Below are 18,046 nucleotides of genomic sequence, written 5' to 3'. Positions count from 1 at the left end.
TGTGACTAACCTAGACAGCATATTAAAAAGCAGAGACATTACTTTGTCAACAAAGGTCCGTCTAGTCAAGGCTGTGGTTTTTCCAGTAGTCATGTATGGATGTGAGAGTTGGACTATAATGAAAGCTCAGTGCCGAAGAATTGATGCTTTTGAACTGTGGTGTTGGAGAAGACTGTTGAGAGTCCCTTGGACTGCAAGGAGAGCCAACCAGTCCATCCTAACGGAGATCAGTCCTTGGTGTTCACTGGAAGGACTAATGTTAAAGCTGAAACTCCAGTACTTTGGCCACCTGATAAAGACTGATGCTGGGAAGGATTGAGGCCAGCAGGAGAAGGGGACAACAGAGGATGAGATAGTTGGATGGCATCACTGACTCAATGGGCATGGGTTTGGGTAGGCTCCGCCAGTTGGTGTTGGACAGGGAGGCCTGGCGTGCTGCTCTTCATGGGGTCATAGAATCGGACACAACTGAGCGCCTCAAGTGATACTGATACTGTCTTTAGTTAGCCTAAACATTCTGAATTGAATAAACATAAACCTTCAAATGGCCAAAGTAAAAATGTCTTTAAGAATTTGATTAGTAGCTCTAAAATTTTATAATATTTAGATTTTCAGGGTTTTTTTTTTTTTTTTTTTTTCTGCAATGAGTGATACATTAAATGTAATGGTGTTTTATGGTAACCTTAAATATGAATTTAAAAGTATTATTATTTTTCTCTGCAGAGATATAACTGCTATAAACATCACTGGAGTGATACAAGAAAACCTGTTGTTTTGGAAGTAACACCAGGAGGCTTTGACCAAATTAACCCTGCAACAAACAGAGTCCTCTGTTCCTATGACTATAGAAATATTGAAGGTTTTGTAGATCTCTCTGATTATCAAGGAGGGTTTTGTATACTTTATGGAGGATTTAGTAGATTGGTAAGTAGTGTTTTTAAAAAGTTATTTTAAAAAAGACATGACCATTTGAAGGAAAGCAGAGTTTTTACAGTTAATTTTGAAATTTCCTTTGAGTCCTCTGGAAGGAAGTATGGTATTTTGAGTGCAGGCTTTGGTATCAGGTAGACATCAGCTTGAATTCCAGTTTGCAGCTCTCTAAAATGTGGAGAATAATTTGTGTATGTCTTAGGTTTTTTGATCAAATGAGATACTTTATGTAAAAATCTTAGCACAGTATGTCACTTAATATTTAATAAACAGTGATCACAGTTTTATTTTCATTAGTATTAATGTGTTACTTGAAAGTTTCTAAACTTTCTTTGAAAAGTTATGTTAAACTATTATTTTTATAGTCTTCTTTCCTTTGCCCAGATATTTGTAATCTGAAATCTGAATATACTTTGAAAATTCAAATTTGGAGTTCATTGCATGTTTTATTTTGAAATTCTGAGTTACATGTAAATTTTGGGACACAACAGAAACCTCTTAAGGTGCTGAGACCCTTTTTGTTAATTGGCAGTAGAAACAGAGCTATAGATTATGATCATTTTTTTTTTATAAGAAACATCCTGCCTTTCTTCATTAAACCCCATACCTCAGAGATGAGCATTAGAGTGTCCAGATGGAGAGACTCAGGTGAACTTACTCTCAGTGTCCTTTCTCTTGAGATTTTAAATCCTGTAGCTACCTTAATATCCTGGGAACACTACTCCCAAGATTAATGTTCTGTAGATAAATTATCCATCCCTGGATAGCAGAACCAGGGCAAGTCTTTTGGATATACAAGAGGCTGCTGCTGCTGCTAAGTGTCTTCAGTCATGTCCGACTCTGTGCAACCCCATAGACGGCAGCCCACCAGGCTCCACCGTCCCTGAGATTCTCCAGGCAAGAACACCGGAGTGGGTTGTCATTTCCTTCTCCAGTGCGTGAAAGTGAAAAGTGAAAGTGAAGTCACTCAGTCGCGTCCGCCTCTTAGCGACCCCATGGACTGCAGCCCACCAAGCTCCTCCGTCCATGTGATTTTCCAGGCAAGAGTACTGGAGTTGGGTGCCATTGCCCTCTCCATACAAGAGGCTAAGTGTAGCAAAAAGAAAAGAGAATGATGGATGGGGTGAGTGATCTGATTTACAAAACATGTTAGCTTCTTCAGAGTTACAGGCCTTGTCCCGTCCTCACTTCACCCAGATGATGGATACCAGCCTAGTGCCACTCATCTAGGAATGTGCATGTAGACATTTTGTTACCGCTGAGTCTAGACCCAAAAAATAAATAATCCAAGAGAAAATCAGTTCCCTTTCCCACCCTAAAGTAGCCTAAAACCTCCTGTCATAGTGCTGCACAAAGGTTTGTCTCTTCCCTGTGTGGTAGAAGTTTATAATGATTAACCTCTTGGTGGAAAACATATTTAATTACAGTAATACAGCTTCACAGATCTTAACAGAATGACATTAATTCATCAAGCCTTCCAATGCATAAGGTAAACATTAAGGATAAGAATTGTGACACTTGTCAATTGCCAACATGTTTTATTGCTTGTTGGCATCAAGCAGTTTTAATTTTTTTCAGATATGTTACTTTTTTTAAATGATAGGTGACGTCAAACTTGGTAACCTTAATATGTAGGTCCATGGGTTTAACTTGGCTTCACATTGTAATCACCTGGAGAGTTTTTTTTTAAGCCCACTGTGCCCTCGGCTCATTTTCTGAAGATACTGATTCAATTAATATAATGGGAGGCCTAGCAATGACAATTTTTAAAACTCTGGAATTGAGCTGAACATTGAGGCAAGTTTGGGAACACGTTTATTCATAGTATTGTATGTGGCAGTGTGCCTCAAACTTGAAGGTGCATACAAATCAGCTGGGGCATCTCGTTCACTCTCAGATTTTGATTCCCTAGGATTGAGGTTGGAACTGAGATGCTATACATCTAACAGGCTCACAGGTGATGCTGACTTTCCTGGTCCTTGGATGACCATTTGAGTTGCAGGAAGCTAAGCATACTGTCTGCCTTTTAAAAAACACTAGCTAAAATGAGTGTGTATGCCCAGCAGTGGGATTGCTGGATCATAAGGCAGGTCTATTTCCAGTTTTTTAAGGAATCTCCACACTGTTCTCCATAGTGGCTGTACTAGTTTGCATTCCCACCAACAGTGTAAGAGGGTTCCCTTTTCTCCACACCCTCTCCAGCATTTATTACTTGTAGACTTTTGGATCACAGCCATTCTTACTGGTGTGAAATGGTACCTCATAGTGGTTTTGATTTGCATTTCTCTGATAATGAGTGATGTTGAGCATCTTTTCATGTGTTTGTTAGCCATCTGTATGTCTTCTTAAAATGAGTCAATTCACTACAGATATGAGACCATGACAGATTCATTCAAGAAACTGATATCTTCTGCATCCATAGTGACTGAGATAAGCTGTTGGAAATGAAATCGGATTTTAAAACATGATCTGATCCAGTGTTTCTCAGCAGGGTAGTTCCTGGTATTCCGGGCAGGACGGGTCTGTCTTGTGGGATTCTCCTGTCCTGCCCTTCACAGCATTTTTGGCCTCCAGGTACCACATGCAAGTAGCAGTACCTTATCCTTAATACACTCTGGAGGTTGGTTTGTAATATTCATAGGCCAGTGACTTGGTGAGCATTTAAGCATTTTTCAAGGTAATCTTGCAAGAAAGCCCATTGCATAAAAACAGATGAAGTCAGAGCTACCTTAGTTGAAACTGGAATTCTGTCCACTGTAGTATCCAGCACCTCCATTGGACTTGGCTGCGGTTCCTGGGGCCTTTTTTGGAGCCCTAGAGTGCTGTTTTCCACACGGGGATGAGAACCAGACTCTGAGAATTTATGAGATAATTTCCTTTCAGTGATTATTTGCAAGGCTTTATATTTCAGACTTTGATTTTAATTTATAATCAGCCACAACATACTGCTTATTTACTTCTGATAAGATCTACCTTTTTTCCTCCTAGAATTGCTCCTTCAGGCACTTTCCTATGAGTTGATTCACTATGGTCACATTTTAATGATTTCAACCCTAACATTTTAAATTTCAAAATTTATGCAGCATTTATTTGCATCAGAGCAAAGAGAAGAAATTATCAAAAGTGCAATAGATCATGCTGGCAACTATATAGGTATTTCATTGCGGATCAGAAAAGAGCCTTTAGAATTTGAGCAATATTTGAACCTTCGATTTGGCAAATACAGCACTGATGAATCCATCACATCTTTAGCAGAGTTTATAGTCCAGAAAATATCACCTAGACATTCGGTAAGCTCATATGTTAAAAGTGAAAATTTGTTCATCTGATTTTGACATTTTTCTTCAATAATTTTTTAATATATGTCAATTTTGTTTGAAGGAACCTGTAAAAAGAATTCTAGCGCTTACAGAAACATGTTTAGTAGAACGTGATCCAGCAACCTATAATATTGCAACATTGAAGCCCTTAGGAGAAGTAAGTTTCAGTAATAGTTTAAATGAGATTTCTTCCTGTTTATATATTAGAATAATTTTCTTTCTGTTTTAATATTTTTTTATGCCTAAAGAACAGGAAACAATCTGTATTTATTGATCTTAGAACAATGAATATTGTAAAATTTGTTTTTCAAGTATATAATGAAAACTTTTTATTATTATATGAAAATTTGAATGAAACTTTTAAGCAGCTCTTAAATTCTGATATTATAACCAAATTACATTTTTAAATATTGACTTTTGTCAACTAAATGATGTGTAGTTTTTCTAATGGAATACCATAAAACTAACATCTTTCATGGAACTTATTTCTTGTGTTCCTTAGGTGTTTGCATTGGTTTGTGACTCAGAAAATCCACAGCTTTTTACCATTGAATTTATAAAAGGCCAAATACGGAAATACTCTTCAACAGAGAGGTATTTTTTTTTAATTCATCTAGTTTTTGAGATCTTAGTGTGTGGAAGGCAAAGTGCTTCATCAAAGAGGAAAAACAAAGAAATTTTATCTAGAACTTTAAAATTATGTAATGAAGGAAAAGACAACTTTATTTTGTTGCATGTTTAAAATATCTTTCATTTAGTCGTCAAGTTTTGAAAGAGTATAAAAATGGTTCAGTTCAGTTCAGTTGCTCAGTCGTATCCAACTCTTTGTGACCCCATGAACCGCAGTATGCCAGGCCTCCCTGTCCATCACCAATTCCCTGAGTTTACCCAAACCCATGTGCATTGAGTCGGTGATGCCATCCAACCATCTTATCCTCTGTCGTCCCCTTCTCCTCCTGCCCTCAATCTTTCCCAGCATCAGGGTCTTTTCCAGTGAGTCAGCTCTTTGCATCAGGTGGCCAAAGTATTGGAGTTTCAGCTTCAACATCGGTCCTTTCAGTGAACACCCAGGACTGATCTCCTTTAGGATGGACTGGTTGGATCTCCCTGTAGTTCAAGAGTCTTCTCCAACACAGCAGTTCAAAAGCATCAATTCTTTGGTGTTCAGCTTTCTTTATAGTCCTCACATCCATACGTGACCTCTGGAAAAACCATAAAAATGATTACTTGATATTAAATCAAAGGATGGAAAATAAAGTATGCTTCTGAAACTTAACACTTTTTAAGTATTTAAAAATAATACCTTTCACTTTCATTCTTAAATTGTTTGGATAATGGTAGCCAGTTACTCTGGCTACCTGATGTAGCCTCTGATGCTGGGAGGGGTTGGGGGCAGGAGGAAAAGGGGACGACAGAGGGTGAGATGGCTGGATGGCATCACTGACTCGATGGACGTGAGTCTGAGTGAACTCCGGGAGTTGGTGATGGACAGGGAGGCCTGGTGTGCTGCGATTCATGGGGTCACTAAGAGTGAGATCACATGACTGAGTGACTGAACTGAACTGAACTGAGCCAGTTACTTTGATAAAAATACACTCAGTGCAACTGACACCACATGGTAAAACAACTAAACCTGTGTGAAGGTTTTGTGTGGGTATGTTTTAAACTCCTTTAAGTGAATACAAAGGAATGTAGTCACTGGAGCAGATGGTAAGAGTTTGATGAGTTTTATAAGAAACTGCCAAACTGTATTCCTAAAGTGGCTCTACCATTGTGCATTCCATCCAGCAGTGAATGAGAGTTCCTGTTTCTCCACATCCTTATCAGCATTTGGTGGTGTCAGTATTTCAGATTTGGCCATTCTAACACTAATGTTGTGGTATCTTGTTTTAATTAGCATTTTCCTGATGTTATATGGTATAAAGCATCATATAGTATTTTGGATCATTTTTTTTTTCCTTTTTTTTTCCCACTTTAATTTTGTATTGGGATATAGCCAGTTAACAAAGTTGTGATTGTTTCAGGTGAACAGCAAAGGGATTCAGCCATATGTATACATGTATCCATTCTCCCCCAAACCCTCCTCCCACCCAGGCTGTAGGATCCTTTTTTTATAGGGTTGTTCCTTTTATTGTTGAATTTTAAGAGTTTTTAGTATATTTTGGGTAATGGTCCTTTATCAGATCAGATCAGATCACTCGCTAAGTCGTGTCCGACTCTTTGCGACCCCATGAATCACAGCACGCCAGGCCTCCCTGTCCATCACCAACTCCCGAAGTTCACTGAGACTCACGTACATCGAGTCAGTGATGACATCCAGCCATCTCATCCTCTGTCGTCCCCTTTTCCTCCTGCCCCCAATCCCTCCCAGCATCAGACTCTTTTCCAATGAGTCAACTCTTCGCATGAGGTGGCCAAAGGACTGGAGTTTCAGCTTTAGCATCATTCCTTCCAAAGAAATCCCAGGGCTGATCTCCTTCAGAATGGACTGCTTGGATCTCCTTGCAGTCCAAGGGACTCTCAAGAGCCTTCTCCAACACCACAGTTCAAAAGCATCAATTCTTCGGCGCTCAGCCTTCTTCACAGTCCAACTCTCACATCCATACATGACCACAGGAAAAACCATAGCCTTGACTAGACGAACCTTTGTTGGCAAAGTAATGTCTCTGCTTTTGAATATGCTATCTAGGTTGGTCATAACTTTCCTTCCAAGGAGTAAGCGTCTTTTAATTTCATGGTCTTTTGTAAATATTTACTCCCAACTTGTGGCTTGTCTTTTTATTCTCTTGATGAAGTTTCTTGAATAAGTAAAACTGTAGAGAAAGAAGCAGATAAATGGTTGCCTGGGGCTAGGGAGTTTTTTGCAAATGGGCACAAGGAAACTTTTTCGGGTGCTGGAAATGTATAAAAACTGGATTGTGGTAATGATTGTCCAACTGTATAAATTTATGAAAAATTACCAAACTCGACATTTTAATTGAATGACTTTTGTGATTTTTAAGTTATCTCTCAGTAAAACTGTTAAAGATAATCTTAAAATTAGAAAACAAGAGGAAAATGTTAATCCATTCCTTTAGTAACTTGTACATTATGTGAAACAGGAAAGTGAAGAACTAATATTGGAGGTCAGATTCTCTCCTGCCACTTCTCTTTAGTACTTCCCTGGTACCCAGGGTGCCCCCCTGAGCAGGTTACCTTCTAAAGGCCCTATGCTGCTTTCTAAATGAAAATCTCCATAGATTATCAATCCTAAAACCTTTTTATTTTTAACTTTGCTTAGAGATTCCTTATTAGCAAGTTTGCTGGATGGAGTAAGAGCCTCTGGTAACAGAGATGTTTGTGTAAAAATGACATCAACTCATAAAGGTCAGCGATGGGGGTTACTCAGCATGCCTGTCGATGAGGAGGTAGAGAGCCTTCATCTCAGATTCTTGGCTACACCTCCAAGTAAGTATTGATTTAAATATAATTTCATTTCTATCCATCTACTTAACAATAAATAAATATAGTGCAGACCTCTAAATCGTTTTGAATCATTCATTTCCTTACAGATGGCAACTTTGCAGATGCTGTGTTCAGGTTCAACGCTAACATTTCATATAGTGGAGTTCTGCATGCAGTGACGCAGGATGTAAGATAAATTGTATCATAATTTGTTCATTGTCATTAATTTTTGGTATAGAAACTTTTTTGAAATACTCTTCCTCACCTAGGGTCTCTTCTCAGAAAACAAAGAAAAACTGATCAATAATGCCATAACGGCATTATTGTCCCAGGAAGGGGATGTTGTTGCTTCAAATGCAGAACTTGAGAGTCAGTTCCAGGCTGTGAGGAGGCTTGTGGCTTCCAAAGCTGGTTTTCTAGCTTTTACTCAGCTTCCAAAGTAAGTTGCCTTAATATTTTTTTTTTTAATAAGAATTTGAAAAACTTAAAATAGCAAATAATCAACAAATTCACCTCTTTATATCTGATTAAACTTGTTACTTTTTAATATGATGATATAGTAGTTTCTATTCATGAGATATAAAAAAGCAAGATGAATGAATGGAAATGATATTGCTGACTCTTATTTATACATTCACCCATGATATTATTGACTCTTGTTTTGGTGAATTTGAATGGGAAGTTCAAGCCTTTTAGCTTTAATCAACCTTCAACTGCTCCCCTGCCCACCCCCACCCCCCTGCCAAAGGAAAAAAATTATGAAAACTGTTATGTTCTAGATATGGGATTCAGAATATGTAATTGCTGTAGTAATGTAGTAGAAACTTAAAATAACTTACTGTGTAATATTTTTATAGTAAAATAATAGAATGATGCTCTGGTGTTGCTACTATACACTGTTGTTTTGTCCCATGAGGTTTCGGGAGCGTCTTGGAGTGAAGGTAGTAAAAGCACTCAAGAGGAGCAACAATGGAGTCATCCATGCAGCTGTTGATATGCTCTGTGCCCTCATGTGTGTAAGTACTGGTGTTTTTCTCAAGGAAGCTGAATCTAAGTGACTGATGGTTTAAATTTCCACAAACCTAGATTTTATTGTTTCAGTTAAATTCAATGTTTTTATAATTCCTAACTTGCTCTTCCTGCCATTTATTTATTCAAATAAACATTTGTTTAGTAGTAGTAGTTAGTTGAGTCGCTAAGTCGTGTCTGACTCCTGGGACCCCATGGACTGTAGCCTGCCAGGCTACTCTGTCCATGGGATTCTCCAGGCAAGAATACTGGAGGAGTGGGTTGCCATTTCCTTCTCCAGGGGATCTTCCCGATCCAGGGATCAAACCCAGGTCTCCTGCATTGCAGGCAGATTCTTTACGAACTGAGCTAAGCATACCTATAAACTAGGCACTGTGATGTTTACAAAAAGAAATACCAAGATGTCAAGACAAAATTCCTCCCTGAATTTGCTAACAGTCTGTTAAGGTTCACTTCACTTCACTTCAGTTGCTCAGTCGTGTCAGACTCTTTGCGACCCCATGAATCGCAGCATGCCAGTCCTCCCTGTCCATCACCAACTCCCAGAGTTTACTCAAACTCATCTGCATCTAGTCAGTGATGCCATCCATCCATCTCATCCTCTGTTGTCCCCTTCTCCTCCTGCCCCCAATCCCTCCCAGCATCAGACTCTTTTCCAGTGAGTCAACTCTTCGCATGAGGTGACCAAAGTACTGGAGTTTCAGCTTTAGCATCATTCCTTCCAAAGAAATCCCAGGGCTGATCTCCTTCAGAATGGACTGCTTGGATCTCCTTGCAGTCCAAGGGACTCTCAAGAGTCTTCTCCAACACCACAGTTCAAAATCACCAATTCTTCGGCGCTCAGCTTTCTTCCCAGTCCAACTCTCACATCCATACATGACCACTGGAAAAATCATAGCCTTGACTAGACGGACCTTTCTTGGCAAAGTAATGTCTCTGCTTTTGAATATGCTATCTAGGTTGGTAATAACTTTCCTTCCAAGGAGTAAGCGTCTTTTAATTTCATGGCTGCAGTCACCATCTGCAGTGATTTTGGAGCCCCCCAAAATAAAGTCAGCCACTGTCCCCATCTATTTGCTATGAAGTGATGGGTCTAGATGCCATGACCTTAGTTTTCTGAATGTTGAGCTACGCATGTGTATTTAACTGTATATATAGTAGGAGCCATGGGATCCCTAAAAAGCAGGATTTGATTATGATTTTGTGATGAGAAGACAAAAGGTTCTAGGTTAGTCTTTATGGAATATGTTACACTTGATCTGAATCTTAAAGGTCAGGTAAATATTTTCTAGTTGTGAGAAGACTTTCCTAAGGAAGAATAATTCAGTGTTTTCAGTTGCTCAGTCGTGTCCAACTCTTTGCGACCTCATAAACCACAGCACTCCAGGCCTCTCTGTCCATCCCCAACTCCCAGAGTCCACCCAAACCTATGTCCATTGTGTCGGTGATGCCATCCAACCATCTCATCCTCTGTCGTCCCCTTCTCCTCCTGCCCTCAAGTTTTCCCAGCATCAGGGTCTTTTCCAGTGAGTCAGCTCTCTGCATCAGGTGGCCAAAGTACTGGAGTTTCAGCTTCAAGATCATTCCTACCAGTGAACACCCAGGACTGAACTCCTTTAGGATAGACTGGTTGGATCTCCTTGCAGTCCAAGGGACTCTCAAGAGTCTTCTCCAATACCACAGTTCAAAAGCTTCAACTTTTTGGTGATTAGCTTTCTTTATAGCCCAACTCTCACATCCATACATGACTACTGGAAAAACTATAGCCTTGACTAGACAGACCATTTTTGGTAAAGTAACGTCCCTGCTTTTTAATATGCTGTCTAGGTTGGTCATAACTTTCCTTCCAAGGAGTAAGCGTCTTTTAATTTCATGGCTGCAGTCAACATCCACAGTGATTTTGGAGCCCAGAGAAATAAAGTCAATCACTGTTTCCACTGTTTCCCCATCTGTTTGCCATGAAGTGATGAGTCCGGATGCCATGATCTTAGTTTTCTGAATGTTGAGCTTTAGGCCAACTTTTTCACTCTCTTCTTTCACTTTCCTCAAGAGGCTCTTTAGTTCTTCCCTTTCTGCCATAAGGGTGGTGTCATCTGCATATCTGAGGTTACTGATATTTCTCCCAGCAATCTTGATTCCAGCTTGTGCTTCCTCCAGCCCAGCGTTTTGCATGATGTACTCGGCATATAAGTTAAATAAGCAGGGTGACAATATACAGCCGTGACTTACTCCTTATCCTATTTGGAACCAGTCTGTTGTTCCGTGTCTAGTTCTAATTGTTGCTTCCTGACCTGTATACAGGTTTCTCAAGAGGCAGGAAGAATAATTAGCATATGCAAAAGTTTATTTGGAAAACGAAAAATAATTGAATAGGACTGGATCATAACATATGAGTGTAGGCACACAGGTTTAGGAGTTAGAGCTAGAGATATGTGCAGAGACCATCATAAAAAGCCTTTTGTATCAAGGAAGCTAGTTTTGTATGCTAAAGAACAACTGATTTTTTCAACAGAGGAATGGTAACATGTCAGTTGTGGAATTTTAGGAAATTCATGGATGGTATGGGAAGTATAGATTAGAGGTCAAGTTAAAGGCATGGAGAGCAAATTATCGTGTAAGAAACGAAATGCTGAAGTAGGATGAACTAAAGAAGGCACATTTGAAAGCGGTTTGCGAGGTAAAACTCTTAAGTTGCAGACAGCTTGTTGTGGGGAGAAAACTGTAAAACTGAAATTTTTGGTTTATTTCAATTTTGTGTAGAGTATAAGTTCCTTATAGTAAGCATTTTAGGCAGACTTAATGATATACATTAAGTATAAGTAATCACTTGAATGTGTTAGTTGCTCTGTCGTGTCTTATTCTCTGCAACCCCATGGACTGTAGTCCATCAGGCTCCACTGTCCATGGGATTCTCCAGGCAAGAATACTGGAGTGGGTAGCCATTTCCTTCTTCAGGGGATCTTCCCAACCCAGAGAATGAACCCAGGCCTCCTGCATCTCAGACAGATTCTTTACTGTCTGAGCCAGCAGGGAAGCCCTTGTATAAAACCTTGTATAAAATCACGTGTATAAAACCTTGCATTTATTCCCAAAGTGAATTTTATTATCTTTATTAAAAGTAATTCCATTAAACAATTGGTGAAGGACTTCCCTGGTGATCTAGTGGTTAAGAATTCACCTGCCAGTGCAGTGGACCTGATTCAATTCTTGGTAAGGAAGATTCCACTTAGCTGCCACAGGGCAGCTAAGTCCCTGCTCAACAGTTACTGAACCCCACACTCTCTGGATTCCACAAGCCACAACTACTGAAGTCCGTGGTCCCTAGAGCCAGTGCTCCACAACAAAAGAAGCTGCCATGACGAGAAGCCGGTGTAGCACAACTAGAGTGTAGCCCACCCAACTTGCTACAACTAGAGACTGTGCACAACAATGAAAAACCCAGAACAGACAAAAATGCATAAATTAATTTTAAAAAGAATTAGTGGAAACACTAGAACAAAAAATAATAGTAGTGTTGAATAATTTTGGATGAATTATCTCATTTGAGCTCCATAATAATCCAATAAGGTAAGTATTTTTATTCCCTCTTTATAACTGAGGAAAATGAAACTGAGAGAGTTAAAGTAATTTAACTGTGTCTAAGGTTGGCTATGAACAAAGCTAGTGGAGGTGATGGAATTCCAGTTAAGCTATTTCAAATCCTGGAAGATGATGCTGTGAAAGTGCTGTACTCAATATGCCAGCAAATTTGGAAAACTCGGCAGTGGCCACAGAACTGGAAAAGGTCAGTTTTCATTCCAATCCCAAAGACAGGCAATGCCAAAGAACGCTCAAACTACCACACAATTGCACTCATCTCACATGCTAGTAAAGTAATGCTCAAAATTCTCTAAGCTGGGCTTCAGCAATACGTGAACTGTGAACTTCCAGGTGTTCCAGCTGGTTTTAGAAAAGACAGAGAAACCAGAGATCAAATTTCCAACATCCGCTGGATCATCCAAAAAGCACGAGAGTTCCAAAAAAACATCTATTTCTGCTTTATTGACTATGCCAAAGCCTCTGACTGTGTGGATCACAATAAACTGTGGAAAATTCTGAAAGAGATGGGAATACCAGACCATCTTGAGAAACCTGTATGAAGGTCAGGAAGCAACAGTTAGAACTGGACATGGAACAACAGACTGGTTCCAAATAGGAAAAGGAGTACATCAAGGCTGTATATTGTCACCCTGGTTTTTAACTTATATGCAGAGTACATCATGAGAAACGCTGGGCTGGAGGAAGCACAAGCTGGAATCAAGATTGCTGGGAGAAATATCAGTAACCTCAGATGTGCAGATGACACCACCCTTATGGCAGAAAGTGAAGAGGAACTAAAAAGCCTCTTGATGAAAGTGAAAATGAAGAGTGAAAAAGTTGGCTTAAAGCTCAGCATTCAGAAAACGAAGATCATGGCATCTGGTCCCATCACTTCATGGGAAATAGATGGGGAAACAGTGGAAACAGTGTCAGACTTTATTTTTTTGGGCTCCAAAATCACTGTGGATGGTGATTTCAGATATGAAATTAAAAGACGCTTACTCCTTGGAAGGAAAGTTATGACCAACCTAGATAGCATATTAAAAAGCAGAGGTATTACTTTGTCAATAAAGGTACGTCTAGTTAAGGCTATGGTTTTTCCAGTAGTCATGTATGAATGTGAGAGTTGGACTGTGAAGAAAGCTGAGCGCCGAAGAATTGATGCTTTTGAACTGTGGTGTTGGAGAAGACTCTTGAGCATCTCTTGGACTGCAAGGATATCCAACCAGTCCATTCTAAAGGAGTTCAGTCCTGGGTGTTCATTGAAAGGACTGATGCTGAAGCTGAAACTCCAATCCTTTGGCCACCTCATGTGAAGAATTGACTCATTGGAAAAGACTCTAATTTTGAGAGGGATTGGAGGCAGGAGGAGAAGGGGACGGCAGAGGATGAGATTGCTGGATAGCATCACCTACTCAATGGACATGGATTTGAGTGAACTCCGGGAGTTGGTGATGGGCAGGGAGGCCTGGCGTGCTGCGATTCATAGGGTCACAAAAAGTCGGACACAACTGAGCGACTGAACTGAACTGAAGATTGGCTATAGTCATTACCAGAATTAGAATTTGATCTTTACTCCTAACTATCACGCTGGAATCCTTTTATGTTCTTAGTTTATTCCAACTGTCAAAAGTGAATCAACTTGAGACAAGGAAGTATTTGGTGTTAATTTTAGTGCTTGCTTTAAAATGCTAAGTTTATAGTTTCAAATTTATAGTATAAAATTGTGGGAGGCAGAATGGGTGTTATTTGCTTTTTAAGAGGGAGATCTGGGACTTATTCTCTCAAAAGTACCCTTGCAGTACTATTTATGCTTAGGCAAATTATCCACAGTCTATCAGACCCAGTAGAAATCATCATTTCTGCATGCTTATCTTATCACAAGTTTCCTTTCTGCCTTAAATTTAAAGGATGTGGTTTTTAGTTCTTTCAGTGTTCAGTGAGTTCTCTTCATAAATAGCATTTATGTTATACAACTGCTTATGAATTTATCACTGTTTTTAATCAATAGCCCATGCATGATGACTATGATTTAAGACAAGAACAGCTAAACAAAGCTTCTCTTCTCTCTTCAAAGAAGTTTCTGGAAAACTTACTGGAGAAATTTAATTCCCATGTGGTGAGTTAAAGTTAAATTTGTCATAATGAGTGATACCATAGAGATTGAGGATATTCTGAAAGTACAACATGGACAGTTTTTGTTGTGTTTTGTTTTAAATTGTGGCCCTCATTTCAGTATTGGTTACAGTTCAGCTTGCTCACTTACTTATTTTATTACTATAAAATAGTGTCTTAAGGCTATTTAATTATTTAGGAAAGGATAAATTACAAAGCCTTTAACTTTTTAGTTATATCCCAGATTTTTACTTTTCTGCTTGCTTTAAAAATGTCATTATGAAATAATTTGCTTTAAAAAAAATTTTTATTCCTCAAATCATTGCTTAACAGTTTTGGAGATGGGCAACATCTAGAAGGAATATGAACAGATTGCTAAAGCTTTGCAGGTTTTATCCAAGATTGCCTTTTATACAAATATACATTAACATTAGTTATACATGTTTGAGGAGTCTTGGTTATTCTCTTGAAATTTGACTGAATTTTAACTGTTTTCTTTCTGAGATAAGATAAGCACTGGATATACTACATTAGTAAAACAAGTACTGCTTGGAGTAGTACTCATGTTGAGAGCACTCTAAAATTCATTTTGGGAAATTAAATGTTTACTTCTCACATAATAGGATAACAGAAAAAAACCCATTATTAGCTGTCTTTTAAGTGAAGCTCTCTGCACTAAGCCAAGGTAATATGTTACTTTGTTTCAGGATCATGGGACTGGTGCCCTAGTTATTAGTTCACTCTTGGACTTCCTTACTTTTGCCCTGTGTGCTCCATATAGTGAGACAACAGAAGGGCAGCAGTTCGATATGCTCTTGGAGATGGTAGCATCCAATGGAAGAACACTCTTTAAACTCTTTCAGGTGAGAGCTTACACTTTTATCAGGTAACAACTAATCCGAGAGAACCACTTTTCGGTCAGTTGGTTTTTAAAATAATGTATGTGTGCTTCTGTGGTAATCTAAATAAATACAGCCTAGTATGTTATCGTATTAGAATATTTCACTGATTTCTTAATGTTTCACGTAGAGTTCTATTGATGGCTTTTGATCAATATTTGACTCTGTTGTACATCTTTTCCATCTTAAAAGTAGTGAAAAACTGATTTTTTTCCTGTGATCAACTCAAAGTTCTCTTTTCTTTATAAATTTCCAAATATTAAGGTGAGCTTTAGCAGGGCCTTTCATGAGCAATTGAAAACATTTATTTCATATAATGCCATCATGTTTATTATGTACATGTGTGTATGTGATATTTATATTTATAAATGTCTATTTCTATTATGTTAATATCATAATCATTTGATATTTATCATTCCAATAAGTAGAATATATGTAATTATTCACATTAGTGCTAGCTGTTTCTACTTCTGTAAACTCTTTGTAGTATCTGTAAAGCTATATTGTAAGAATACCTAAAATTTTTAAACCATACTGTGAACTGACTTTGAGATGTAGCTTTTTACTAATTTTGTGGCTTTAAAGGGTGAAAGGGTTTCACTTTCAATTTTATGGCTTAATACCTTGCATAAAACTGTGTATCCCTCTTAAGAGCAACCCCTAAATATGTTGGAATAAAACTCTTTTATTCTGTGATACTTTTTTCTCCCTATTTTAAAGCATCCTTCCATGGCAATTATAAAGGGAGCTGGATTGGTTATGAAGGCAATAATAGAGGTGAGAAAACAATTTTGAAAGTTCAACTTACTTGAATGTTGATTGGCTCTTTTAACTTGGGTTGACAAAGTTACTTTCAGTCTTTTATGGGAAATATGCAGTATTTCTGGGTAAGAAAAGTAATTTTAAATGTTTATATTATTTTTAAACTACTTGCAACAACAATCCTTCAATAATAAACTAAGAATTTAAAGTTCTTAAGTAAGTAGATTTAGAGCAAATTAATTTTTCTGGTCCTCCATTATTTGTTTTATTTTAAAAGTAAAGTTAGCATTGTTTCTCCCTTCCTCTCTTTTATGGATGGTAGTGGTGATGGTATTGAAACTTCATTCAGGTACTAAGTCTATATGGAAATCTATTAATGGAGTTAGTTTATAGCCAAGTAGTATTAAATAAATATTGTAACAAAAAGTTTCTCATGCTAACCTGCATATATATTTAAGCCCCAGAGATCAGGACATGATATTGTTGGACATGAACTCTTGCTTCTCCAGGATAGTTGCTTTAGCCTTATGTGTTTTTTCTGGGGCTCAGCTGGTAGCTCAGGTGGGAAAGAAAGAATCCGCTTGCAGTGTAGGAGACCCCAGTTCAATTCCTGGGTTGGGAAGATCCCCTGGAGAAGGGACAGGCTACCCACTCCAGTTTACTTGGGCTTCCCTGGTGGCTCAGATGGTGAAGAAACCGCCTGCCCTGTGGGTGATCTGGGTTCGATCCCTCAATTGGGAAGATCCCCTGGAGAAGGAAACGACTACCCACTCCAGTATTCGGACCTGGAGAATACCATGGACAGAGGAGCCTGGCAGGCTACAGTCCTTGGGGTCGCAAAGAGTAAAATACAATTGAGCGACTTTGTATAGATAGATAGATATTTTTTAGAAGATGAGATCGTGGCTATTAATATGAACTTACTGGATGTTTACAATATAAGTTTAATGGCTTTTATATACTTTTGTCATAATTGGATAAAATATAAGAGTGCTCCCTTTGTCAAAAAACTCTGCCATTATAGTTCATAAATATAACAAGTAGCTAAATAATAAGCACAGTATTAGTATACTGTTAAACAGCTATTGAAAGTTATATATAGACTTAGATTGGTTGGAACATCAAAGTTTATTTGCGTTTTTAGTGTATACATGAAATAAAAGTGAATTGTCCCCCTTCAGCTAATAGGTACTATGCTTAATATTAGCTTCCAAAGTAAATGCCACATCCCTCACTTAGAGAGCTTGAAGTCGCCAAGGACAGTTAGGACCATGAGACCATACCAGTGAGTCTTCCTGGATTTGATCCCTTAATATATTGCTGTTCATTCAGAAATATTTAATGAATGGCATATATAACCAAAAGGCCATTTTGACTTCAGTACAAGCCACAGGTGTCAAGATTCCTAGCCAGTTACTAGAGCAGTGTCTGTGTAGGGAGGCTTTTTTAATTTACACCGAAATCCTGGCAAATATCTTAAGTTGCTATTTTCTGATTGTGAAAGCAGTGTATGATCTTTTTAAGAAGTATTGGGTTTTTCAGAAAAAACACAAGGAAGAAATAAATCACCTGTATTTTTACCATCCAGAGACAACAGCTGTTAGTTTTCTGGTGAATTTCCTCTCAGACCATGTTCAAAATTATATATGTACATATACATACTATGTATATTTATATACATACTACATTCATTTATATCAAATGATATATGTACATATTCATACTGCATGTACATTTGTATACTTCTGAATCTTTAGTTATGCTATATACTTGTACTTTTTTTTCAGTAACATTATATTTTTACTTTTTCACACATCTTAAATATTACAGTGCTTGCTTAATTCATAGCTCTGTTTATCTTTGATTAGTAGTCCTATCTATCCTACCCTTTTGTGAAAGAAAGTCTAAATAAGCAGAGTGAAATAAGAATACAAAGAACTACCTCAACATCACATCATTCTTTTTTAA

The 18,046-nt window shown here is 38.2% G+C and overlaps 1 protein-coding gene across 4 annotated transcripts in view; it reads left to right on the top strand.

Annotated features, from left to right (window-relative positions):
* Window positions 1-18,046, top strand: part of DNAJC13 (DnaJ heat shock protein family (Hsp40) member C13) — a 152,232-nt gene that overhangs the window by 47,526 nt on the left and 86,660 nt on the right. For all 4 annotated transcript variants that reach the window (XM_055569685.1, XM_055569684.1, XM_055569686.1 and 1 more), the window contains exons 6-16: window positions 724-924; window positions 4,014-4,220; window positions 4,312-4,407; window positions 4,753-4,844; window positions 7,531-7,697; window positions 7,802-7,881; window positions 7,964-8,133; window positions 8,611-8,710; window positions 14,314-14,421; window positions 15,125-15,280; window positions 16,037-16,093. In XM_055569685.1, coding sequence (XP_055425660.1) covers window positions 724-924; window positions 4,014-4,220; window positions 4,312-4,407; window positions 4,753-4,844; window positions 7,531-7,697; window positions 7,802-7,881; window positions 7,964-8,133; window positions 8,611-8,710; window positions 14,314-14,421; window positions 15,125-15,280; window positions 16,037-16,093 — 1,434 coding nt within the window. The remainder of the gene's footprint in view (window positions 1-723; window positions 925-4,013; window positions 4,221-4,311; window positions 4,408-4,752; window positions 4,845-7,530; window positions 7,698-7,801; window positions 7,882-7,963; window positions 8,134-8,610; window positions 8,711-14,313; window positions 14,422-15,124; window positions 15,281-16,036; window positions 16,094-18,046) is intronic.

The sequence above is a fragment of the Bubalus kerabau genome, chromosome 2, assembly GCF_029407905.1.
Source record: "Bubalus kerabau isolate K-KA32 ecotype Philippines breed swamp buffalo chromosome 2, PCC_UOA_SB_1v2, whole genome shotgun sequence".
In the NCBI taxonomy this organism is placed as follows: Eukaryota; Metazoa; Chordata; class Mammalia; order Artiodactyla; family Bovidae; genus Bubalus; species Bubalus kerabau.
This window is presented reverse-complemented; position numbering and strand designations above follow the sequence as displayed.